General features: G+C 40.4%; 1 protein-coding gene across 3 annotated transcripts in view; it reads left to right on the top strand.

Annotated features, from left to right (window-relative positions):
• The window catches only part of LOC117359264 (roundabout homolog 1), a 613,895-nt gene that overhangs the window by 367,802 nt on the left and 218,476 nt on the right, over positions 1-27,617 (top strand). For all 3 annotated transcript variants that reach the window (XM_033941733.1, XM_033941732.1, XM_033941734.1), the window contains one exon: positions 18,034-18,191. In XM_033941733.1, coding sequence (XP_033797624.1) covers positions 18,034-18,191 — 158 coding nt within the window. The remainder of the gene's footprint in view (positions 1-18,033; positions 18,192-27,617) is intronic.

The raw sequence follows: 27,617 nt of genomic DNA on the forward strand, positions 1-27,617 counted from the left end.
CTAGGCATCAGTGATATCTCAGCTTTTAATTAGGACGTCTGAATCCACTTTGGTTTTGCTCTTTGATCTACGCCTTCTGCTTTCTATCAAAGTTCCACCACCAACAGCTTCTAAGCAAGAAGGGCAGAAATTTGGTTTCCCTGTATTCATGACAATGAAATAAAACCGTACTTTTGCTAGATAATATTACATAAGAACATAAGAATAGCCTTACTGGATTAGACCAATGGTCCATCAAGCCCAGTAGCCCGTTCTCACGATGGCCAATCCAGGTCACTAGTACCTGGCCAAAATCCAAGGTGTAGCAATATTCCATGCTACCGATACAGGGCAAGTAGTGGCTTCCCACGTGTCTTTCTCAATAACAGACTATGGACTTTTTCTCCAGGAACTTGTCCAAACCTTTCTTAAATCCAGCTACGCTATCTGCTCTTACCACATCCTCTGGCAACACGTTGACTATTAGAATATCTAGCTGTAGACACAAAATGGGCTAAATAAATGTTTCTTTTTGACATATCACTCAAGGAAGTATAATATTTATATTTAATATTGTTGTTCATAATTGTATAGCACACACCAAATGAATGTAGTAGTGTACCAACATGCAAATGTAACATCAAACATCAAACAGATGAGGACGCTCAGCAGGACCTAAAACAGATAGGGAAAGGGATTGGGAACTTGTATTCTGCTTTTTTGTAGTTTTGCATACAGGTACTTCAGGCATTTTCCCTATTTGTCTCAGTGGGCTCACTGTCTAATGTACCTGGGGCAGTGGAGGATTAAGTGACTTGCTCAGGGTCACAAAGAGCAGTGCGGGGTTTGAACCTTCAACTTCAGGGTGCTGAGGCTGTAGCTCTAACCACTATGCCACACTCTCCTCCAAGGTTCTCTTAGCAAATATTTCCTGGATTGAACCAAGATTTTTTTTAGTTTTGAGTGTACTCGGAAATTTTTCTGTGAGTCAGCCAGTGAGGGCGTGGGTATGTCTGCCTTCCCTTATCCTCCAGAAACCCTGTGTTCTATTTCCACTAATTTGATAGACCATCTGGGACAACCCTCTCTACCACCATAGGTGTTTGCTCATCAGACAAAAACTAATCTGTCTTAGCTGTGCCATTTTTTATAAATGCAATGTATTCTTTCTTGTACTCGCTCTACTTTTTTTGGTTTTAACTTCAATAATTCATCCAGTTTCAAATGAGGGGCATCTAATTTGGACAGAGGCGGCCTTGCCGGCTGGCCAGTGCAAGGACCCGGCCAGCCAACCTGCTAGGTGAGCCGGGGGGGGGGGGGGGAGCATCCCTCCTGCCTCGTTCATTTAGGGGGAGGGAGGAGACTGGCAGCCGCTCTACTAATCGTGACAGGGATATCCCTTATTGCGATTAAATATTGCAGCCGCGTCTACTTACAATGTAGGGAGATGCATAGAGCCGCCTAGCATTAGGCGAGCTTGTAGGGCTCCCGGAGACGCCTTCAATATAGACGGCCTGTCTGGGGAGCATTTAAAAAAAAAAGTACATCCTGATTGGCTGATTAGGCAGCTGTAAAATGCCTACAACTACCTACATTCAGGACACAGTTTACAGAATCCGGGCCTGTGTGTCTGTAGAACTCCTAGATTGCTCTTTTCAAAACCAATTCTGTAAAAATTAAAATTCACAATACATAGTGAGAATGCTCTAGTAATTTTGAACATGAAACTGCATTCTTTATGAAATGAACATTAGTATTTTTTTGGGTTATAGGATTGGTTATTGCTTGCATTCTAAAATATGCATGTGAAAAATATTTAGTAGGAAACCAACATCACCACTGTGCTGACCGAAGGTAATTTAGAGGCAGACGAGGAAGAATGTGTGAGCTGTTCCTTAAAGTATGGGTGCTGATGTGGGTTTCCCACAGCCACCCACATACCACCTGTGTAAATCCACAGTGCATGTTCTTCTAATTTAACAGTTTTTTAGATATACTGTATATTTGTATTTGCATGCTTCTTTTATATACTGCTTCTGTCCAAAGCGGTTTATATTCAAGTACTCTATATACTTTTCCCTATCTATCACAGCAGGCTTAAAATCTAACTATGGTATGTAGGGCAGTGGAGGGTGAAGTGACTTGCTTAGGGTCACAAGGAGCAGTACAGGACTAGAGAATGACACGGTGACAAAATTCATCACCGTCCCCGTCCCCGCGGATAACCGCGGGAAACCATCTTCATGTCATTCTTTAAAGAGAGAGGGAAGAATCAGAGTATGAATGGCCACAACCACTGACCCACAAGCTTTGCTTTGAAGAATGCTGGTGTAGAAGGACCGAGGTTCAAATAGACACTAGAAAATGACAGGGGATTATTTCCCGCGGTTATCCGCGGGGACGGGAACGGTGATGAATTTTGTCACCATGTCATTATCTATACAGGACTCAAACCACAACCTCATGATGCCGAGGCAGCAGTTCTAACCATTAAGCCACTCTTCCACTCCACTATTGCAGAAAGCTATCTTGTTTCACCATAGGGGAAAATGCCATTTTGAGCCTTGATCTTTATGATCATTTTGTTTTATCCTGGTCATTTGCTTATAAGACAGATATCTGTTTTCCCTGGGCCTGCCTTAGGTGTAATGTGCATAACAGTATAATAAATGTCTTTTTTTTTTTTTTTTAACCTGTGCCATCATTTGGATGGCACAGGTAAAGAATGTGATCCTTGGATGACACCCCTCTAGTTTGCTTGGCCACTGTCCATTAGCTTATCTATTGAATATGGGGCTACACAACACTGCAAGCACAAATACAATTTTAATGATGATTAGTATATGTCAAAGATGCTTGCCTTCAAAATACAATGACCCACGTGTGGTTTAATCGAGTGGTATTCATCCGTTTACAATTTGCTTGCCCTTCTTGTTGAGCTACTCAGGAAGTGGCTGTAGAGTGATTAAAGAATGAGGAAATCACATAATTTATTGATAGCTGCAATTTTATTTAAAAATGAAGAAACATTGTACTGGAGTCCGTGGATTTTGTAAAATAATTGTACTAGGATGGTAGCAAAGGGACACTGGGACATGTTTATTGAGAAAGGGAGGTTATTAGCATTGGCTAAACTAAACTAAACCTTAAGTTTATATACCGCTTCCTCTCCATAAAAATAGAGCTCGGCACGGTTTACAGGAACTTTAAAATAAGGAAGGGAAAACATAATAAGAATTAGTGATTATAAAGAGGGTAGAGAGATTTACATTTTTGAGAATAACCAAGTTTTCAGATGCTTACTGAATAATTGGAGGGAGCCCAGATTCAGCAGCAGGGCAGGAAGGTTATTCCAAAGCTCAGTGAATTTGAAGAAAAGAGATTTCCCCAATTTTCTTGGATAGATGACAGCTTTTAACGAGAGGAAAGATAGTTTAAGTTTTTGGGTGGATCTGGTAGTGTTAGGTCTTGAAGAATTCTAAGATAGTGGAATTAGGGGAGGAAGAGTGCCATGTAGGATCTTGAATGTTAGGCAGGCACATTTGAAGTGAACCCTAGGAATTACTGGAAGCCAGTGAAGTTTTGACAGAAGCGGGGAAAAATGATCAAATTTGCTCTTTGTGAAGATCAACCTAGCTGCAGTGTTCTGGATCTGCTGAAGTCTTGGAAGACTTTTCTTGGTTAGGCTTAGATAGATGGAGTTACAATAGTCCAGTCTGGAAAGAATGATCGATTGTACAAGGACAGCAAAATGTTGTTGGTGGAAGCAGCATCTCACTTTTCTCAACATATGAAGACTAAAGAAACATTTTTTTTACCAGAGAGTTGAGATGATCATTAAAAGAAAGTGTAGAGTCAATAGTGATGCCCAAAACTTTACTTGAGAATTCAATCTGCAGTGTTGGACCAGAAGGTAATGAGATGAGTGTGGGTAGCTGATCTAATTTTGGGCCAAGCCAGAGAAGTTTTGTTTTGGACTCATTCAGCTTCATGTGTACAGTGAGGGCCCAGGATTGGAGTTTTGTTATACATGCTATTATATTCTCAGTGATGTTAGTAAGGTTCAAATCTATCTCAAGAAGGACAAAGATGTCATCTGCATATGTATATAATGTTACAAAGGGAGATAGATGGAAGAGTTTCAGAGAAGACATGTAGATGTTGAAAAGAATAAGTGACAGAGGTGATCCCTGTGGGACTCCAAATAACGGTTTCCAAGGAGAAGACATGGTGCCATTCATGTTAACAGTGTAAGAACGGGATCATGAGAATTTCGAGGGCACATTTACAGGATCTTAATTTGTGGCACAGTTTAGAAACCTGGGCTTTGGATACCTGCTCAAAGACTGTCCAGGATCTGTCTACTGGGATAGGGTTAACGTTGCAGAGCACCAGAGAACTTTAAGTGACTGCTGATGGAAAAGAGCTTCTTATAGTGGTAACTTTTTTGTTGAAGAATTTTGCTAGGTCGTCTGCTGTTGGAGAGGAGGGGAGTATAGAGGAGTCATTTTTAAAGGTTAAGGAGCACCAGATGTTAAACAATGTACTTCTCTGTTTATTGGATCTGGTGATTTTATCATCATAGAAATTCTTCCTTGCTTTTTTTTAATGCTGTATTGTAGAACTTACTACTGTCCCTCCAGAACTGTCTATCCACAGGGATTTTGATTTTTTTTCCATTTATGCTCCAGTATTCAGCATTTCTGCTTCAGTTCTCTGTGGTATGGAAGATACCAGGGGGCCTTACAGGAGTAGGAGACAGTTTTAGTAGATAGAGGAGCCAGAGAGCAGTAGGTAGTCTCAGAGAGGTTTACCAAGTTGTGCCAGTTGGTTTCCGGGGCAACAGGTTTAGGATAGAAGGAAAACTGGTTAAGAAATTGGGTCCAGAACTGTTCACTCGCAATTTTTTTGCGGAAGGTAATAGATTTTGTGGCACGGGGTTGAACTCCAAGGTGAGACATGAAAATGGGGAGACAGAAAATACCTAAAAAGTGGTCGGACCAGGGGACATGTTCTCAACGAACACCTTCGGCTAAAGTTTTGTAATCAGTAAGGTCAAGGAAGTTGATGATGTCTAGAGCATGTCCCTTTTCATGGGTTGGGGAGGGGGGAAAGCCCAGAGAGCTGAGAAAGTTGTTGAAATCAATCACATCCTTGCTGGTGTTATCGTCTAGGTCAGGGGTGTCCAACCTGTGGCCCGAGGGTCGCATGCAGCCCAGTGAAGTATTTTGTGTAGCCCCGGTCGAGGATGATGCAGTATTTTCCTCTGCTGCCCCCGGCTCCCTCCTCTGTCTTGCTGCAGAGTTTGCACATTTGTGCAGCCCCAGAAACTTTTTTTTCGACCAATGCAGCCCAGTGAAGCCAAAAGGTTGGACACCCCTGGTCTAGGTGGAGATTAATATCACCAATAATCAGTAATCTTTGAAATTTTAGGAACGCGTTGGTTATGGTCTCAAAAACGAGTTCGGAGGATTTATTCCAAGGGATTGGTGGATGATATAGTAGCTAATATTAAAATGTTATTTTACTTGTAATCTCAATTAACTAGGTCTCATTGCTTAACATGGGATCTGTGTTAAAATAGCATGAGTTAGGGGAAAAATTATTAATATGGGCTACTATTAAGATGAGTTATTTTACCACAAATCATGCTATTATAGCGTCGGGTCTCATTGAATGAAATGGGACCCTGTGTTAAATAGCATAGCTTGTAGTAAAATATATCATAGTAGTAGCCCACATTTATAGCTAAACCCCTAAATATATGTATTAGCATGAGCTATTTATGACTGTGCTCTCTGTTATTCCTATGCGTAAAATAGCAGATGTATAGTATAGGGAACTGGGGTTTTCAGTTTTGGCCAAAATTTGCTGATTCTCCTTGGAACCCCCAGCAGATAACGGATCCTCCCTGGCCACCCACACCCAACCACAAGTTCTGCTCTCCCACCACTAGTAGGCTCTTACGGGCCTACCATTTGAAGCCCTGGTGGTACAGTGGCCTCTTCATGGCAGGTGTGATCCCAAGTCAATCCTCCCCATGCCAGCTTCAGAGTCAAAATGGCTGCTTGTGAAACTTCCATGGAAGGTCACGGCAGCCATTTTGAGGTTGGTAAAAATAGTCAGGGTACAATCAATCTCATATTGGTTGCTGTGATATGTCTCTCTTCCAAGGCTGCTGCAGGAAGTTGTGACAGCCATTTTGACTGTGGTGCCAACATGGGCAGGAGCGATTGGAGATTGATCATACCCTGAAAAGGCACATGCTAACATAAAATAAATATGCTCTTAAATGTAGTAAATATTGTTGAACATCTTATCGTCACTTTTTTATGATATTCCTAAAATAGGTTCCTGAATCATAGGAGTGTTTTGGGATTGACTAGAACAAATTTCTGAATATATGGATTTTTTTATTTTTATTTTTTTGTAATAGAAACCTTAGTCTTACCTTTGCCAGAATGCCAAAAGATGATAGGTCTGCCTCACAGTGCTCAAAATATCTACAATATATTTGAATGTTTTGGTGGACCACAAGAAGACTGCAGGTTAATTGCTTCCCTGTCACTATAGAGTTTTAAACAACAAACAATTCCTACAGTGGCTGTAGAGGAAAATGAATGATTTTCTTAAAATACATGGCATGTGGGTGCCTTCCACCAATACTAGAAATAGAAACTAAAGTGATTGTACTAGATTCTCCATACCTAAAACGTTTAAAGTAATAGGTAGAATCAGTGTTTGAGGTTTGTTGAGTCCTTCAGTAGTTAAGTTTATACATTCTTTTCTGTATTATGCTTGCCAAAAGCCTTCAACAATGTATAATCTAGGGTTTTAAATACAGATCTGGGCTACAAATGTTTGAGTCAGTTAGACTGCAAGAAACATTTGCCTTCCAAAAATGTTTCCTTGTAAAGAGATATTTATGGGTGGAGTTTTCAATAACTCAGTGCTGTGGATTGGGAGCTGAAAGACCGACCAATTAGATAAGAATTGGTATCTCTTAAAAATATGCTGTATGCTTAGAAAGCACTGAATGAACTAACACACAAAATACTCGTATGTTGATTTTAGTATCTGATAGGGATGTACACAAGGCATTTTCGGATGTTTGGGATTTTCAGATTTTTTCCCCCCTCAATTTTAAGGTCTGTTTTTTTTTTAATTATTATTATTCCTTTCAGACATTCATTTTACAAAAATAGATAAAAAACACATTAGAAGAATTAGCACACATTAAATTAATTATACAGAAGTTACTGCAAATGATAACTCACCACTTTGATCTCACAGCCTTTAACAGGCTGTCCACTGTTTCCTGTAGAAATTTGTGCACTCTATTGTATAAGGAAGAGATTTTAAAAAAAATTTTGTTTACCATTTGGTGTTTGGAAGAAAATTTTAAAAAACTTAGGTTCTCTTTTACTATGGTGCGCTAGCCGATTAGCGCATGCTAATCAAATTAGTGCGCGCTAAACGCTAATGCGTCCATAGACTAACATGCATGTGTTAGCATTAGCGCATGGTAATTTGAGTAGCGCGCGCTAGTAAAAGAGGGGGTTAGAGATCATGCCCTATATTTGTGGCATAGGTATCTGCTTTGCAAATTCCAAATTCTGTTTCCAGCTTGAGTAAGGGCAAGAATTTGTCCAAACTATTATATGCTTGCATTTATTAATGCTTAGTATTATGGTCTATTTGCTACTGCTCTTCCATGACCAATTCTTTTATTTTCTGTTAGTCACAGTGAATTAGACTTTCTTTCTCCAACTAATGCGTGCTAAAAATGTAATGGCATAAAAGAAGCATGTTGTACTTTAGTAAGTCAGACAGCATGAATGGATATAGCAAAATTAATGTTTTGTTTCCAGTCTGGCCATTGCACAGTCAGCCTACTGTATACCTAAAGGCAGCGAGGAATGATGAAACAACTGCGGACTGTGCTGCTTTCCCTTATTGCTCTTCCTTTCCCTGAGGGATTAATTTCTTTATTGCTGTTAAGAAGCAATCTCATCCAGATCAATTTTACAGGTGTTCGGTGCTTGTGTGATAGGGGCAGAGGTGAAAGTGAGGACAGACTATTTGTTCAATAAACCTCATCACTGTGCGAGACAAATCAAGAAACCAGCTATGGGTAAAAAATGTTTCATATATGCCATTTCATCAGAAATGAGACCCACCAGAGAGAGAGAGAGAGAAATGTTTTCTTCTCACTTGCCTATAGCTCTTTGCCTTCCTGTCCCACTCCTCTAGCTAGGGAAACAAGGATCTGGAGTCCTTGAAAACCTTAGAGGACTGTTGTAAACATGAAAGGTTTTTCTTCATTACTATGTCTAACTCCCTTCTTCCTTCCATTCCTCCCTCATTGTCAAGTCTTGAGCATTAATGTGTTCTAACGTTAAACTGATGAATGTTATCTCATTTATCTGTGTGTGAGTAATATACATAAAGACTGACAACCTAGGGGAAAATGCCTTGATGATCTTTATTAGCATCTCTGTGTTGCCATGTCACTGTCATTTTGAACAATGGTGTACGTGAAAACAACTGTGTTGTTGACTTTGGTGCCTTTCATTTGGTTTCTCGGTATAACTACCTCCTTTACATTTGCCTCTTTGTCTATGAAGTAGCATTATTGTAATATGTTCTACCAGTATTCCTAAAAATGTTACTTTGGGTTTAGCCCTGAAAAAAGGGGATTTGGAAAAAGTTCTGCATGTTCAACAGAAGAAGTCTTTCATTTTAGGGAGATGATGCGGAGGAATTGAAAGACATCTTGGTGAATCTGGAAGATGTACTAAGTCAAATTGACAAGTTAAAAAGTGATAAATCACCTGGACTAAATGGTATACATCACAGGGTACCGAAAGAACTCAAACATTAAATTGCTGATCTGTTGTTAGTGATCTATAACCTGTCGCTAAAATCATCTGTAGTACCTGAAGATTGGAGGGTGACCAATGTTACGCCAATTTTTAAAAAGGGTTCCAGGGGAGATCCGGGAAATTACAGACTTACTTCAGTGCTGGGAAAAAATAGTGGAAACAATTATAAAATAAAAATAAAATTGCAGGAATGCCTAGCCAAACATAATTTAATGGGACAGAGTCAACATGGATTCAGCCAAGGGAGATCTTGCCTCAACAATTTGCTTGATGTCTTTGAAGGTGTAAATAAAAATGTGGGTAAAGATAAACCAATTGATGCAGTGTATCTAGATTTTTAGAAAGCTTTTAAAAAGTTCTTCACGAGAGGCTCCTGAGAAAATTAGAGTTATGGGATAGGAGGCAATATTCAGGTGTGGATTAGTTGGGAATTAGTTATCAGAAAACAAGAGGGTGGGGTAAATAATGAAGTGCCGCAGGGATCTATACTGGAACTGGTGCTACTAATTTATTTATAAATGATCTGGAAATTGGAACGACGAGTGAGGTGATTAAATTTGCAGATGACACTAGACTGTTCAAAGTTGTTAAAATGCATGCAGATTGTGAGAAATTGCAAGCAGACCTTAGGAAACTGGAAAACTGGGCCAACCATATGGCAGATGAAATTTAATATGAACTAATACAAAGTGCTGCACATTGGGGAGAATAAGCCAAACCAGATGCTAGCATCTACCTTGGGGGTCAATACCTAAGAAAAGGATATGGGTGCCATTGTAGACAATATGCTGAAACCTTCCATCCAATATGTGGCAGCGGACAGAAAAACAAACAGGATGCTAGGAATTATTAAAAAAGGAATGGTTAACAAGACTAAGAATGTTATAATGCATCTATATTGCTCCCCTTTTGTTCCTGTTCCAGTCTGTGTGATTCGTGTTTATCTGTAATACGTATGTTTGTTTAGTTTTATATTTTATGTATTCCCTTTGTTTTAATTTGTAAACCACCTTGAAGCCCAATTAGGCGGGATATGAAATTTTTAATAAACTTGTAAACTTGTCACCGTATCTCTAAAAAGCTTAATATTTGGAACTCACACTCTGCATTCAAATAACTCCAAACACTTAAACATAAATGAAACCCTTACACATAATTTTTAATGGCAGAAATTTGGCCGCAGCTTTATTCATTAAAATACTCAAATAACAATGCAAATCACATTCATTTCATATCCCTCACTTCCTAGGCGGCCTTCCATTTTCGTTCCCAACAGCTAGTCGGTCCCGACCTAGCTGCTTTTTCCCAACATCCCACTACATTAGATTCCGATCCAAGTATTCCATTTGCAAGACCTGAGGTGTCGCCCGGCCTCACCTGTCTGTGGCGGTGCCGCACACAGCATACAACATTATCATATCTTGTACTTATTTCCCCACAATCCATGGCCACCTAGAAGGAACCCTACTCCATTTTCCACCAAGCTGCAACCGCCAACCCCCCTCCCCCCCTCCCATGCAAACCCATCCACATAACACAACTATTCCCCATTGAAAGAACAAACCCAAAACCCAGAACAATCACACCCAACCATAATCTCCCCTTCATCAACCATAAACACTAGTAAACTAGCTCCACCACCAGGAAGGGAAGGGAGGAAATGAAACCCGCAAACTACCCTCTCAATCCCCAATTACCCAACACTCCCCTTTCCTGTCTACCCTCCTCACACTCCAACCTCCCACATACCAACTCCACACAATTCTCCCATCCAAATCTACCACTCACAATCCATAAATTCCCACCAATCACCCCTCACTTACTCTTCCTTCTTTGACCCAATCATTTCCTTCCACCCATCACCACCCAATTTTCTTTAACCCCTTATTCATTATACTTTCCACTACCTAAATACCCCCCCTTTCCACCCCCCACTTCTAATATTTTTCTCCTGCAGGGCTCGTCCAATATTATGAGCTCTTTCTTTACTTTCAAGGGCTTTCTATAGCAGAACTAGAAAAGGTTCAAAGAAGAGCAAACAATATGATAAAAAGTATGGAACTTCTCTTGTATGAAGAAAGATTAAAAAGGTTAGGGCTCTTCAACTTGGAAAAGAGATAGCTGAGGGGAGATATGATTGACGTCTTAAAAATCCTGAGTGCTGTAGAATGTGTACAAGTGGATCAATTTTTTTACTCCATCATAAATTACAAAGTCTAGGCGATACTCACCCCCTCTTTTACAAAACTGCAATAGCAGTTTATAGCGCAGAGCGCCGCGCTGAATGGCCTGCGCTGTTCCTAATGCTCATAGGAACTTAATGAGCATCTGGAGCAGTGCGGGCCATTCAGCACAGCTCCCCACGCTAGAACTGCTATTGTAGTTTCATAAAAGGAGGCCTCAAATTTACAGAGAAATACTTTTAAAACCAATAATTTTTTTTCACTCAGAGAATAGTTAAGCTCTGGAACGTGTTGCCAGAGATTGTGGTAAAAGAGTGGTTAATATAGCTTATTTTAAGAACAGTTTGGTTAGTTTCCTGGAGGAAAAGTCTGTAGTCTGTTATTGAGACAGACATGGGGGAAGCCACTGCTTGCCCTGGATCAGTAAAATTGAATGTTGCTACTATTTGGATTTTTGCCAGGTACTAGTGACCTAGATTGGCCAGTGTGAAGAAGGGGCTACTGGCCTAAATGGACCATTGGTCTGACCCAGTAAGACTGCTAATATGCTGCTTCCAGTCTCAAGATGGCTGTTAGGACCTCCTGTGATAGTTTTGCAAGGCTATCATGGGAAGTTCCAGCAGACGTTTTGGCTGAGGAACCTGCAGGGTCAAAATTGACTAGAGATCGCTCTTGGCCAGAAGGTACCACTAGACCACAGGCATTTAAATCTGGCCCAAGGAGGGCCTTTGAATGGTGGGGGGACAGAAGGGTTGGGTTCAGAGAGCCAGCCAGTCCAGGAAGACCTGCCCTCTTTTGACATATGGTAAGACAAGAACAACTAGGGATTTCTCCTCCGTCTTTCAACCACTAAGATACTATAGAAACCTTCAGTGGGTGATTTGGAAAGTCTTTAGGCATACATTCTTTTACATAGGGGAAAGGTGTTACTTGGCAGTAGGAGAAGGATGGTTTGGAGTACAAGTCTTTAAAAACCCTTTAAGAATGCTCTCTGGAACAAGAGGTTGAAAGTTAGTGGCTCTGTGCTCCCAGTGAGTTGAGAGCTCATATTAGTAATATGGTTTATCTCTAAAATCAGGTGAGGTACCCAAAAAGTTGAAGGGTGGCTAATGTAACACCAATTAAAATTAAAAAAAATATATATACAGTCAAACCTCGGTTTGCGAGTAACCCGGTTTGCGAGTGTTTTGCAAGACGAGCAAAACATTCTCGCAAAACGTGTCTCGCAAACCGAGTGTTGACTCGATTTGCGAGCACCCCCCGATAACCGGCATCGCTCCCCCCCGCTCGCAAAGGGCCCCCTCCCACTCGAATTGGCACCCCTCCCTCCCCCGTGAGAACAGGAACCCCCCGCCCAACCAACTTTAACTCACCCCCCCCTTTGGCACCGGCACGCAGCTCACAAGTGCCGGTGCTGCTTGAAGATCTTCTTCCCAGTCTCTGCCGGCTTTGAGCATGCATCTGCGCATGCTCAAGCCCTTCTCTAATTCTCCCTCTCGCCGGATGGGGGTGCCGGATCACGCAGGGGGGAGGGGACTTTGTGAGCGGGGGGTGGGGAGCAGCGCCCTGGCCTTGGGGGGGGAGGGGGGGAACGTATCAAAGCGAGTTTCCATTATTTCCTATGGGGAAACTCGCTTTGATAAACGAGCATTTTGGATTACGAGCATGCTCCTGGAACGGATTATGCTCGTAATCCAAGGTACCACTGTAGATCAGTGAACCTGACATTGGTGTTGGGCAAAATGGAAAGACTGATATATATAAAACAAATAAATTACTGATAATATACATAGATATGGATTAGTGAGTCAAAGCCAGCATGGATTTAGCCAAAGGAAATGTTCTCACCATTCACCAAGGGGTGATTGAACCTGAGGATAAAAGTGAGCTGCTTAATATTGTCTATCTGGATTTTTGAAGGCATTTGACAAAGCATCTCATGAATGACTACTGAGGAAATTAGAAAGTCATGGGATAGGAAGCAGTGTCCTATTCTGAATTAAGAACTGGCTAAAAAAAATAGAAAGCAGAGTAGGTTTAAATGGAACACATTTTTAGTGCTGAAAAATAATTAATGGGGTTCCCTAGGGTTTGTGTTGGGACTACTGCTTTTTAACAATTTTGTGTTCCATGTAGGCAGGATGCTGCGTAGGGAAGAACCAAGGACCCGAGACAGCTTTTTTCAATCACATGGTGCCTCTCTACAGGAGGCAATCAAGGTAGATAGCAGCACCAGTAAGCCAGCAGGAGAGAGGGAGATCTGTCAACAGCTGGAGCAGTGGGACAGTAAATGGAGAGATAATCATGTGGATCCTCTTCTGGAGTGTAGCATTTACCCAAACCTCTTACCTATGCAACAATACATCATGTAGTCTTTTCAGTCAATGGCTCCTCTCTCTGGAATACCTTTCCATTACATATATGATCAGAAACCTCTCTAGATAAGTCTGCTTTAAAATCATTCCTATTCAGAGATGCCTTCGAATGAGTTAACATCAAATTACTAGCCCTCAGAAATGACTTTTATACAGGTTTTCATCTGCAACCTATTTTGACCTTTTCTCTCCCCCCCCCTATTTTCTATCAGTTATTGTATTTCCGCCCATTACCCCCTTTTGTTTTCTTTCTTTGCATACTCTTTCTTTTCATTTCCTTTTCCTTCCTACTCTCTTCTACTAACTTGATTATTGTAAACTGTTCATATGTATTTTTAATGGGTGGTATATCATGCGCTAATAAAACTTTACTTATTTGGGGTGTCTAAGCCTAGCAGGGTTTAAAAAAAGGCTTGAACAAGTTCCTAAAAGAAAAGTCTGTAAGCTATTATTAAGATGGACTTGGGAAAATCTGCTGCTTATTCCTGGGATAAACAGGAAAAAAAAAAATCTGTTTTAATCTTTGAGACCTTGCCAAGTACTTGTGATATGGATCGGCCACTGTTGGAAACAGAATACTGGGTTTGATGGACTTTCGGTCTTTTCCATTATGACCGAGCTTTGGTTCTTATGACAGGTTGTATGGGTCCTACCAATTTGTGGTGCTGAATTACCGCATAGCAGTGAGTTCTGTGGTAAATTAAACTGAAGTATAATGTGGTATTTTACTGCAGCTTAATAACTTCCCTTCTAATTGCTACAAGTCTGTATTGATTTTGCTCTTTTGAGTGTGGTAGTATAATTGCCTTGTTCATGTAAATATGTCCGACTAAAGGTCAATTTCTTTGTTCTTGACCTTGTTTGCATGTGTTTTTGAAAGTATACACAACATGCTTACTTTATTTTGATGTCTGTTAAGTCTTGTCTTGATCCTGTATTTCTAAACTTGTGTGGCTTAAATATAGCCATTGATAAATCAGTTGAAGTTGAAGAACTTGTGTAGAACATCATTCTTTCTGCTTGCTTTTGTATTCCTTCTTTTCTTCTCATGTCACGTACCTTGTAAGGTTTTTTTTTTTTGTTTGTTTGTTTGTTTTGGGGGGGGGGGGTAATCCTGCCGAAGTACAGCATATTTCCCTTCATGGAAAGGGAGAACAGATTAATGGGAAACATGTTTTTTTGTTTTTTTTTTTCCGTTCAGGGACAAGTTTGAACTAATTCTAATTAGTGTTAAAATGTTTGTTTTCCACACAGTCAAGAGTTTCAGATTAAAAATGCTGTTTTATCATGGCTGACTAAGTTTTGTCTAGCCAAGATAAAATGGAAACTAACATGCTATATGTGCTAGTAAATAGCAATATATTTTAATTAAGGTTGAGAAATGGCTTTTGTAAACTTTGTTCTGCAAAAACTTTGGCGAAAATTAAATGCACGGATATTCCAGCTGGGGAGTTAGAACCTAAGAATAGAGCCTTCTGAACTCCTAATTATCTCTTCTGCTGGACACCATCCAACTGGTGACTGGCTACTCCTTTCTGGAAGGTTAATTAGATTCTGGGAGGATAATAATATGGGTAAATACCGTCTTTATAGACTCATTCCTTTGCAACAATTTTGGTTACCGGTACTGTTTAAATGAGAAGATCTAAATAGTAATTTTACAGTATGTGTGTAGCAGACACCTTAATTCATTTTTATGCTCATTTCTTATGCCATTTCCAATTGCTATATCCACTTATGCCTGGATAAATGGTCCAGACTTGGATGCCTTGTTCTACAATACTGTCACAAAGCTTTTGGCTTTGTCTACATAGTATTGAACAGGACTTTAAAGAAAAAACATCTTATTATTATTTTCCACACTAATAATGCTATATAGAAAGCATGCTTTATCTGGAAGAAAATCAAAAGGAATTTGGACTTGGAGAATGAAATGTACAGCGTCAGCATCTATGAGACAAACTTGGTTTTTCTTGTTGCATAGAACTTTCTGGATCTCAGTTCGTTTATAGAAGTTAGATAGTTCTAAGTCTAATAGATGCTGGCACTGTCATCTTGACATAGGGACACTGGATCATATGTTTTTCTATTGTCCCTTGATATTTAATTTTTGGAGGTCAATTTGGGGACAAATTAATATCATTCTGGAATTGTCAATTCCATTGACATATGAGGTTGTCATATGTGGTATGTTATTGAGTCTTAAGTCCCCATTAGACTTATATAAATGCCGACTTTTCTTGATTATGACCGGGGTGGCCGTACAGATGGTTACTCGTAATTGGAAAAATTATGATCGCCTCAATTTTCCTTTTTGGTGGGCGAATTTATGCTTATGCTGCAGGTACGAGAAAATGAACGCAGACATGTTGGGGCATAGTAATTCATTTAAATTGGTTTGGGGCTCATTGACGTCTTTTATTACTTCATTATAGTTGTCTTTTATCTTTACTTTTTGTTTATTTGCACATACATCCAGGGGAGGAGGGGTGGTGATATTTCTTTGCTTTGTTTTATTCCTCGATGAAAATGTAATGGAAGGGAAAGGGGGGGTTATTCTTTATGCATTGTTATTGATTATGTATATGCGGTTCTGTGCTTTTGTTCGTCTTAAAACTTAGTAAAGATTTATAAATAAAAATAAAAGGAATTATGATAAAAACTAAGGGGTCCTTTTACTAAGGTATGCTAACCGATTAGCGCTAAATGCTAAGGTGCCCATAGAATTTAATGGGTGCCTTATCATTTAGCATGTATTAATCTTTAGCACATGCTAAATTGATTAGCGTGCGCTAAATCAGTTAGCACGCCTTAGTAAAAGGATCCCTAACTACACTAGTGTTTATAGATCTGGCCGTGGTGGTAACAGCTCCAGTGCTCATAGAATCCCATCTGAGCTGTTACCACCGCGGCCGGAGCTAAAAATGCTAGTGCGGCTTTGTAAAGGAGGGGGTTAATTGGCAAAATACCCTTAATAGGCTCAGTAATTGATTTTAAAAAAATTATTGGGCGATAGGCACCTATTTAATTCTATAAAACAGGGCTGCCCAAGTCCGGTCCTCAAGATCTACTAACAGGCCAGGTTTTCAGGATAACCACAATAAATATGCATGAGAGAGATTTGCCTGCACTGCCTTCTTGGTATGCAAATCTTTCTCATGCATGTTCATTGTCGATATCCAGAAAACCTGGCCTGCCAGTAGATTTCGAGGAATGGACTTGGGCAGCCCTGTTATAAAAGATAGGAGCCTAGCGCCTAATGCATAAATGGGCATTTCTATGAGCAGAATATGACTTAGCTGTAGCTAAGCGTGATTCTCCAAAAACTTAGGTGCCTGAAATGTAAACCATTAAAACCCTCACTTACATTTCAGGCACCTACGTTTTTACATAGGTGTCGCTAGCCGCGATTCTGTAAATGGCATCTAACTGTGATTGACACGCAGCTGGCACCCATTTTTTTAGGTATTAGTCGATTTAGGTGCCATATATAGAATCAGCCTCTAAGGGCTCCTTTTACGAAGGCGCAGTAGCGGTTTAACACGCGTAATACTGCGCGCTAAACCGCTGGCCGCGCTAGCCGTTACCGCCTCCTCTTAAGCAGGCGGTAGTTTTTAGGCTAGTGCGGGGGTTAGCGCATGATGAAAAGTTGCATGCGCTGAAGCCGCTAACGTGGCTTCATAAAAGGAGCCCTAAGAGTCTCAACTATTTTGGGAATTTTTTCCATTTGACTAGCATGTGTGTTCCTCAATGCATTCCGAGATTAAGGAAACTCATGGGAAGCCATAAAGGTTTAGAAATGTAGTATCATTTTCTGTTCAAATATATTAAAAGTTTTAGAAGTTCGCATAACCCTTATGAGGATTGTGTGGTGCAGTGGTTGGAGCTACAGCCTCAGCACTCTGGGGTTGTGGGTTCAAACCCCATGCTGCTCCCTGTGACCCTGGGCAAGTCACTTAATCCTCCATAGCCCCAGGTACGTTAGATAGATTGTGAGCCCACCGGGACAGATAGGGAAAATGCTTGAGTACCTGATTGTAAAACCACTTAGATAACCTTGATATATAAAAACCTAATAAACTTAAAACTTGATTCCAAACCATCCCAATGCCCGGGACACACCTAGCCAGTCTAGTTTTCAGGATACCCACAATGAATATGCATGAGCAAGATTTGCATGCTCTACTTCCACTGTATACAAAACATATCTCCAAATTATTTAAAATGTACCTTATCATTCCAAACATTTTGTAGGCCTTTTGTTCTTCCATATATGGTAAGAGGACCATATACAATATAATTAATAGATAAAACAGTATGGTAATCTTTAAATAAAATTGAGGCTTTATACTTTTCTTTTCATTTTTTTAAATCAATATGCTACAGCTTAGCTCTGTTCATGACTAATTTTAACTTTCTTGTTTACCACAAATGTGTTTTAAAAAAATGAATTTGGTAACTTAGATAACATATGAAATAATATAATTTAGACACAACTCAGATGCATTGCTTTTTATTGCTACTGTAGAGTAAAAGTGTTATTGAAAGTAGAATTAATAGCAGTATAAAAAAAAGAAATTAACCAGACAGTTCTCCTGATTATCTCTCTAGTACTACGAGATGACTTCAGACAAAATCCTTCTGATGTAATGGTGGCCGTAGGAGAACCTGCAGTGATGGAATGCCAGCCTCCACGAGGACACCCAGAACCCACTATCTCCTGGAAGAAAGATGGATCCCATTTAGATGACAAGGATGAAAGAATAACTGTAAGTTTAAGCATTTTTATGCATCTTTCATCCCCCCTACCACCGGTGAAGTGAGTCTGTAAATAAGAGAGAAAATTATAGAAATATTCAAAATTGTATAGCAATCTGTACTAGCATTAGGAGTATAAGTAACAGTGGTGAAGCATTGAATCTTATTGAGCCTGTGTTCCTCAGAGGAATAAAAATTTGAACTTGGATGCAGGAACACAATTAAAACAAACAAAAAAAACCACAGAATTTGTGATGAGTTTTACATATCAGTTAAGGAACCAGTGATTGATAAACATGGTGGAATTCCTAGTGGCTGGTGACCATTTCTTTCTGACCTTCTTTTTTTGTAAAATTTAAGGCCACTTTTTACAAACTGTGATAAAAAGTGGCCTTTAATGAGTTGTTCTCTCAATTGCTAAGGCCATTTTTACAACATTGGTAAAGTGGCATATTTTTCTATTTCGGTTATTAATGACAGCGCATGAGATGCTGCTGTCCTGTGATACGTGCTTTAGTTTTTCTGTTTCGCTCTCCTGCCTTTCATACTTACAAGTACTTAATGACTGCATGGCTCATTTGTAAGGTTTTTTGTTGACTCCAGATGCAGGCTGCAAGTTCAAAGTGAATAAATATTGTTTGTTGATTGGAAAGCTTCCTACTTTTTGTTTCACCTTTTACATCTTTTATTGAATACAGGTGCACATACATAAAAAGGTCTATCACAAGTTTGTGTATACTGTTCTGTGGTCTGTGTGTAGGTGTTCCCAGGAGTGAAGTTTGAGCAGTGTTATATTTTATTTTATGAAGTATTTTATTCTCTGGTGCTGGGTGATACTAATCCAAACGCAAGTCCAGCAGATAGAATCTGGACAGCCTTTGAGTTTGTATCTGAGGCCCAGGTTGCAAACCTGTGTCATAAATTATGATGTGTTCTGGATCCATTCCCTTCATATCTATATGAGAAAATTCCTACTCAAGCCATTTCATCTCTTACCAAACTTATTAATTCTGCCTTATCAGGTCCTTTTACTGCAGAGATGGGTCACATTGTTCTGTCCCCACTATTGAAGAAAGCTGACTTAGATCCATCCTCACCATCTAGCTATCGAACCTATAGCGAATATTCCTCTACATTTCGAAAACCTCTGAAAACTTGGCTATTTTCAAAGTTGTAAATTCCGCTCCTCTCCATACTATTCCAAATCCATATTGTATCCATTCTCCTTTCTATTTTTCTTGTAAACCGTGCCGAGCTCTACTATTATAGAGAAGATGCGGTATGTAAGCCTAAGGTTTAGTTTAGTTTATTTATTTTAAAAATCTCTCTTCTGCCTACAACCTAGGCGGATTACAATACAACAAACACAGAATATTTCACATAATCTTCACAACAAAACAAACTGCAACAAGTAAACCAACTACATCATTCTCTTTTTTTTTTTTTTCCGAGTTCAATAATTTTATTGAATATTATAAATAATATACAGAAAACAGTTCAAGTACATGAAAATTGAATAAGAAATAGTGATGTAGAAACAAAAGAAACCGTAATTGCATTCATTTGCATATAACAAATTATTAAGAAGAATTCAGAGTATTTGAAACTGCTAAGAAAAGAAATAGAAAGGGTAGATAAGCAGAGAGGATGAAGTAAAAGAAAAAAGAAAGTGAGGATGAAGTAAAAGAAAAAAGAAAGGTAAAGAAGGAGAAAGAGAAAGAGGGAGAAAAAGAGAGAGGTAGAAGTGTCCACGAGGCAGAATGAACATATGAATCTAAGAACGACCAAGGTGATTTATTTCGCATCAATTTTGTAGAGAAACGAGATATCATGTTCTTTTCATATCAAGTTCTATTATTAGGATTTTATATACCGCCTATCAAGGTTATCTAAGCGGTGCTTACAATCAGGTACTCAAGCATTTTCCCTATCTGTCCCGGTGGGCTCACAATCTATCTAACGTACCTGGGGCTATGGAGGATTAAGTGACTTGCCCGGGGTCACAAGGAGCAGCGCGGGGTTTGAACCCACAACCCCAGGGTGCTGAGGCTGTAGATCCAACCACTGCGCCACACACTCTTCCACACACATATGCATATGATTCGAATTTATGGTACATGCTCAAAGAGTTCCACCAAAAGGTGTAGTCATTCTCTTTTCTAAAATTTCAAATATAAAATTTCACAAAGACATTTCATTCAAAGGAATATTTCACGACATTTTGCTAAAAAAAAAAAAGTTTATACAAATTTAAGTTTTCAATTCATTTTTAAAAGATTTTAACTCCCTACATAATCTCAAATGGCCTGACAACTGGTTCCACAGTTCCACCTGCAACTGAAATTTATCTTAAAGAACATGTTGGCAGGTACTTCCTCAGTGCATGTGTTAAATACCAAGGTGTTATATCATAGATTATTTGATGCACAATTGCCAAAACTTGATATTCAATCCTAAACTCCATCGGTAACCAGTGTAGTTGTTTTAACCTGGCAAAATAGGTTCATATCTAGGTACCCCAGAAATCAATCACACTGCGGTATTTTGCACAACCTGCAGAGCTTTCACTCTATATTCCTAAAAGCAATGCATTACAGAAATCGAGTTTTGGAATCGCCAGACTGTGCACCACTGTCCGAAAATCAGATACAGCCACCATATAATTTAATCTTGAGAGTCGCAGCTGAAAAAAAAGCCCTCTTAATTACTTGCAGTGTATGGACTTGCATAGTAAGTCTTGCATCGAGCAATTCCCCAAGATTCTCATGTGTGTCAAAATTGGAAATTTCACATCATATCATACATCACATAAACATCATCCATAGTGCACGTATAGGGGTCCTTTTACTAAGGTGCGCTAAATATTAGCGTGCACTAAACACTAAAGCGTGCGAACACATCCATTATATCCTATGGACGCGTTGGCACGCATTAGCTTTTAGTTTGCGCTAAATAGGCTACCGCACCTTAGTAAAAAGACTACATGGTCATTTATACCTTTGGAGCTGGTATACATTTTTGTGTGAGAGAATTTGTGTACTAGTGGGGCCAGATCTTAGGTGTCTTGTTAAGAGATTATTCCCTTAGGCCCGGATTCTCTAAAGGGCACCTTTGTCAGCAGCTGCCTTAAAAGCGGCAGCCGATCGCGTGTCAATCATGGTGCCGTTTAGAAAATTGCGCCTCCGCAAAGGCAGGCGCCTGAAGTGTAGGCCAGGGTTTTCAAAGCCTACATTTCCGACGCCTACCTTTCACGTGAATCGTGCCAACATGTGCACTATACAGCATCAGTCACATACAGCTATACCGCATTAGCCACATCTACAGTGGCGTTAAGTGCCCTAAATTGCCTACGGTGGTAAGATTCTGGCACAGTTTTTTCTAAGCACCTTGAAAACAGTTGTAGACGTGTTTAAACAACGTTTTTCACTTAGCTTGGGTGTCTACCGGCGCCTAAAAATATGGTGTGGTTTATAGTATATACATTCTGTGATTGAAAAGCTAATGAACTTTCTACAGTAGGTCAAGGGAACAAATTTCATGGGTTTAATTTATTCTAATTTTGGCACGAAGATAAGAGCATCTGAGCTGATAAAACTGGAGCACTGAGGTAAGAGCATTAATAGTTTTTAAGTAACATAAATGCTGTTCTAACAGTCATCCAAGATGTCTTTCCATATGCTGAGGAGCTCACAACATCTGAAGGTTTATGGCTTCATGCTAAGACCATCTGGTTAACCAATATGAATCACAGGGCTGCTGCTTTAGCTGGTAGAAAGCAAATGGTGGCCATTGGCTATGCCTTTCTATCAAGACAGATCAAGCAATGAAAAGATTCTCTCAGAATTGGGCACCAAAATACAAAGTTAATGAGCATGTAGAAATAATTGATCTTGGGAAATGTGCAAGGTCTATTGGTATATTAACTCGCACCTTTTTTTTTTTTGGATCCTACACATTTCCTTTTTGTCTCCTTCTCTTCCCCTGTATGACATGTGCATGCAGGCACGCACACATAAACACATTTGTTTATACTCTTCATAATAGCAGCTTTGAAACCAGCAATTTTTTTTTTCTTGTTCCCATGCATTCTCCTATGCAAGCTGAATTCCGGGAAGACTAAGCAAAAGAGCACGCATGTATATTTTCATAGTTTCTTTATTGAGTGAACAGTAACATTCTTAAATGTGCTTCTTCTCCTTTGCTGAATTTTTCTGATCATCTTCTATCTTTGAGAACAAAGCCATTCCCCAGAACAAAGGCAGATGTACTTCTGCTCTTTAAACCACCTGTACTTTGTTCTTAAATATGGGCTTATTATTGTAAAGCAGCTGGAAATGGGGCCCATTAGAATGTATAAAGTTCAAAATCTCAAGGTGCCTGCCTCTATAGTCCTACAGAAAACAAATTAAAGGACCTTTCTATTAAAGTGAGGCAACGTTTTGCCTTTATCGATACAGGAAATGCCAAACTTGTGCATTAAAAGTTGGGAGCATTCTTTCATATTTCCATACAGTTACCACCCTAAAAATAACTTTACTTTGTAGTAAGAGAATAATGCTATAAGGAGAGCAGTTTTAAGGGTAAGTTAGAAGCACATCTCATTATGAGAAGCTTAGAGTGATATGGGGACTAAAACTATGCCAGTATACACCTGGTGGGGCCTCCGCGTGTGCGGATTGCCGGATTTGATGGACCTAGGGTCTGTTCCGGAGATGGCATTTCTTATGTTCTTAAGTGCAAATATGTGCATAGATGCTAATATTTTATCTATTTGCATGCACTATTTTATACATACATACGAATATTCGATGGTGTATACTTTACAGGTGAGTCACTACAAAAGTTGTTTCGTGTTGCATCAGCTATTTCTTTAAAAGGATTCTTAGAAGAGAAAGCTCTCCGTTCATTATGACACACTTTATGGCAACATTGCATACACAGATCTTATAGTCTTTGAAGTGTCTTCCAACACTACAGAGCACTGTTGTTCACCTTTTGGGTAATGCTCAGAATCAAAGCCATGTTTCTTCCCTTTTCATTCATTTTCATTGGCTCCCAATTAAATAGTGTCAATTTTAAGATCTTGCTTGTTGCTTGTAGGGCCTATTAGGAACATTTTCCTAGTTATCTAACAGCTTTGGCTTCCCCTCAAGTTCCTAACAGATATTAGTGTGTATGTACTAAATAGCGCACATCTGGCTACACACTATTGATTGTGGATATCCTGAAAAACTGACTGACTGGGGTTCCCCAGAGAGCCGGGCAGGCAGCAAGGGAGAAGAGGAGTAAAGAAAAGGGGAAAGAGTCAGAGGAGGCAGGAGAGAGTGAGGGACAGCGGCGAGAGGTACCTCCACCTACCCTTCTGATGTCAGCAGAACACAGATAATAATAATAACTAATAATAACTTTATTTTTGTATACCGCAATACCACAAAACAGTTCAGAGCGGTTTACAGGATAAGAGACTGTACATTAACAGTGAAGTTACATCAAGGTTACAGCGAAGTTAACATCGAGGTTACAGCATATCAAGAAGACAGTTCAGGGCGATTTATACAATGTAGGTGTAGAGAGTTAGTTAGCAATTATATGGTAAAGTGATAATTACAAAAAAAGATCTAGTAACTGTTGCATGGGGGGAGGGGAAGGGAAAGGGAGATAGGCAAGGGATAATTAGTTCTGTAGGGGAGGAGCGGGGGTTAGAGGAATTTGTCAAAGAGGTATGTTTTGAGCGATTTCCTGAACGATTGATAAGTAGGGGCAAGAGAGATGAGAGTGGACAGGCAGTCATTCCATTTGCCAGCCTGGAAGGAGAGGGTCCTGTCGAAGAATCTTTTGTGGATGCATCCTTTTGGGGAGGGGTAGGCAAACAGGTGTGCATTACGTGTACGGTTAGAACCTGGGAAGGTGAAGTGGCGTGACAGATATATCGGGGCTGAGCCAGTTAGGGTTTTGAAGCAGAGGCAAGCGAATTTGAAGATGATCCTTGCTTCGAACGGTAGCCAGTGAAGTTTCCTGTAGAAAGGGCTGATGTGGTCTGATTTTTTGAGCCCGTAGATGAGGCGGACGGCGGTGTTCTGGATAAGTCGTAGTCGTTTAGTGGTTTTCTTGTAGGAGCTCCCCCTTAAAAGGAGAGGGGCCAACGGTGCTCAGCCATTTGGTGCGCATCAAATGCAAGCATCAAAGGCGCTCGCCTTAGCGAAGGGCTTTAAAAAGGGATGAGTCATTGCACTGAAGAAACACTAGGGAAGGACACCTCCACAGGCAAGTACCACATGGGCAACAGAACAGATGAACAGCAGATATATAAACACAGCAGAGGACACACACAAAGCAACAGGGGTTACAGGTACAAAATTAGGAGAGGGACTGCACAGTAACAGCAAAGTTGCTATACAGTTTCCTACACAAGGAGAAGCCACTTTAGACAAGCGTGAGAAGGCATAAAGGGAAGAACAAGAAACATAGAGGACCTGAGAAACAGGGAGAAGCCACTTCAGACAACAGACTGGCAAGCAGACAGCAATGGAAGCAGCAGACAGAAGCAGGATGATGAGCTACCCAGGTTTCTGCACCATTTGTCATATGTATGACTACCTCCCCTCTGGGAGGCAGTCTTATGTATGTACTTGATGTAAGGAACTGGAGGGTTTGAAGAAGCAAGACAGACTACTGGAGGACAGAGTACTGGAACTAGAAACACTTCGAGCAGTTGAGGAGGAGATCGGAGAGGCATAAAACTTCATGACCGAGAGGAACGTTGAAGAAGAAGTAAGAGAGTTAGAGAAGTTCATCGAGGAGGCATATAGAGAGGCTGTGGGAAATCAACAACAGAGGAACTGCCAAGATACACCTACAGAAAGTGAGGACCACCTGGAGGACAACCACAAGAAAGGAATAGATGACACAGCTGCAGGACCTGTAAATAGTGTGAGGGAACCCACAGGAAGATGAGTCCAGTGTAAGCCAACGCAGGGATGAGGAAAGATGGAAGTACACCGAGGACATGGACCTGCAGCTAGAGAGGCATGAGAAGATAGAGATGACAGCAATCGTCATGGGGGACTCCATCATCCGACAAGTCGACAGCCACATAGCGGAAAAAAGGAAGGAAGGATCGGCTGGTGACCTGCTTACCAGGAGCCAAGGTGGAAGATATAGTGAGCTGCATCGACAGGATCATCAACAGTGCGGAAGGGGGAGATACGGCAGTGGTGATCCACGTTGGGACAAATGACATGAGCAACAGGAACTACAGCAGGAAAACATTGAAAGACCTGTTCCGGATGCTAGGAAGGAAGCTGAAGACCAGAATGCCGAGGGTTGCATTCTCGGAGATCTGGCTGATACCCAGGGCTGACAGGAAGAGGCAGACAGAACTGCAAGTAGTCAATGCATGGATGAGGTGCTAGTGTGAAGAAGAAGGATTCCACTTCATGCGCAACTGGATGACATTCTGGGGGAAGAGCAAGCTATACATGAAGGATGGACTCCACCTCAGCAGAGACAGAACAAGGCTCCTTGCAAGCAACATCAAGCGAGAAATTGAGAAGTTTTTAAACTAAGAAGAAGGGGAAAGCTGACAGTCGACCAAGAGTCGATGGTTCAGGAAACGGTATACCCAAAGAATACCATGCAAGAAGATTGCATGGAAGACTTACCAGATCATAGGCAAGATAGAAATCCCAATGGATCGAAAGGGACGGAAGCGAGGAAGACAGAAGGAAATGCAAGAAAGTAACAGGCCGCAAACTTAAATGTATGTATACAAACGTAAAGATTCTAAGGAATAAGATGGGGGAATTGGAAGCTATGGCACAAAAAGATAACCTAGACATCATCAGCATCATGGAAACATGGTGGAACGAGGACAACGTCTGGGACACTGTGCTACCGGGATACAAGCTATATCGCAGAGACAGAGTAGGACAAAAAGGTAGGGGTATTGCCCTATACATAAAAGAGGGAATTGAGTCTACCAGAGAGAACATGTCAGAAACAAACAATAAGGTAGAGTCTCTATGGGCCAAAATACCGGGAACAAATGGAACGGATACGAAGATCGGCATCTACTACAGACCTCCATGGTAGTCCGAAGAGACTGACGGAGAAATGACGGACGAGATTAAACATGAATGCAAGGAAGGCAACACAGTTATCATGGGCGATTTCAATTATCCAGGGATAGATTGGAACCTAGGCAACTCCAGCTGCAGTAGGGAGACCAAATTCCTGGATGCTGTAGGTGATTGCTTCCTGGAACAACTTGTCAAGGAAAATACGAGAGGAAATGCAGTTCTGAACTTAATTTTAAATGTACTACGAAGATCGGCACAAGGTATAGAAGTAAAAGGGACACTGGGAAACAGTGATCACAATATGATCCACTTCAACCTGGACACAGGGACACAGGGACAAAAAATTGATCCAGAACAACAGCCACAGTATTGAACTTCCGAAAAGGGAACTACAAAGGGATGAGAGTCATGGTAAGGAAGAAGATTAGGAATAGGATAAGCACTGTAAATACGCTAGAGAAAGCATGGTCCCTTTTTGAGAACAGTCACCGAGACGCAAAATCTATATAAAGTATACCGCGTATCAACAAGGGTTCCAAGAGGAAAAAGAGCAAGGAACTGGTGTGGATCCCTGTAGCAGTGAAGGAAGTGATCAGAGACAAGAAGACTTTGTTTAAGGAATGGAAAAGGACAAAAACAGATGAAAATTGGAAAAAGCACAAACAACATCAAAGCAAGTGCCATAAGGTAGTGAGAGAGGCCAAAAGAGACTATGAGGAAAATATAGCCAAGGAGACACAAAAATTTTAAGCCATTCTTTTGATATATTAAGTGGAAACGACCTGCAAAGGAAGCAGTTGGGCCATTAGATGACCATGGAATAAAGGGAGTATTAAAGGAGGACAAAGCCATCACCAACAAACTGAACACATTTTTTTTTGCATCTGTATTTACTGAAGAGAATATATCCAATATACCATAAGCCGACAGGCTATACACAGGAAATGAAGATGGGAAACTGACAGGGTTGACGGTAAGTCTAGAAGAGGTATGCAGGCAGATTGATAGGCTTAAAAATGATAAATCCCCGGGACCAAACGGCATCTACCCGTTTCCAATCAAGGAAATGAAAGGGGTTATAGCTGAACTGTTTCAACTAATAGCCAATCTGTCGATCAAATCAGGAAAGATTCCGGAAGACTGGAAAGTGGCAAATATTATGCGATCTTCAAGAAAGGTTCGAGGGTAGATCCGAGAAACTACAGACTAGTGAGTCTGCCTTCAGTACCGGGAAAGATGGTAGAGGCACTGATAACGAACTGCATCATTGATCACCTTGACGGACATAATTTGTTGAGGACAAGCCAGCACGGCTTCAGCAAAGGAAGATCTTGCTTGAAAAATTTATTGCACTTCTTC

This window comes from Geotrypetes seraphini, chromosome 4 (genome assembly GCF_902459505.1).
Source record: "Geotrypetes seraphini chromosome 4, aGeoSer1.1, whole genome shotgun sequence".
In the NCBI taxonomy this organism is placed as follows: Eukaryota; Metazoa; Chordata; class Amphibia; order Gymnophiona; family Dermophiidae; genus Geotrypetes; species Geotrypetes seraphini.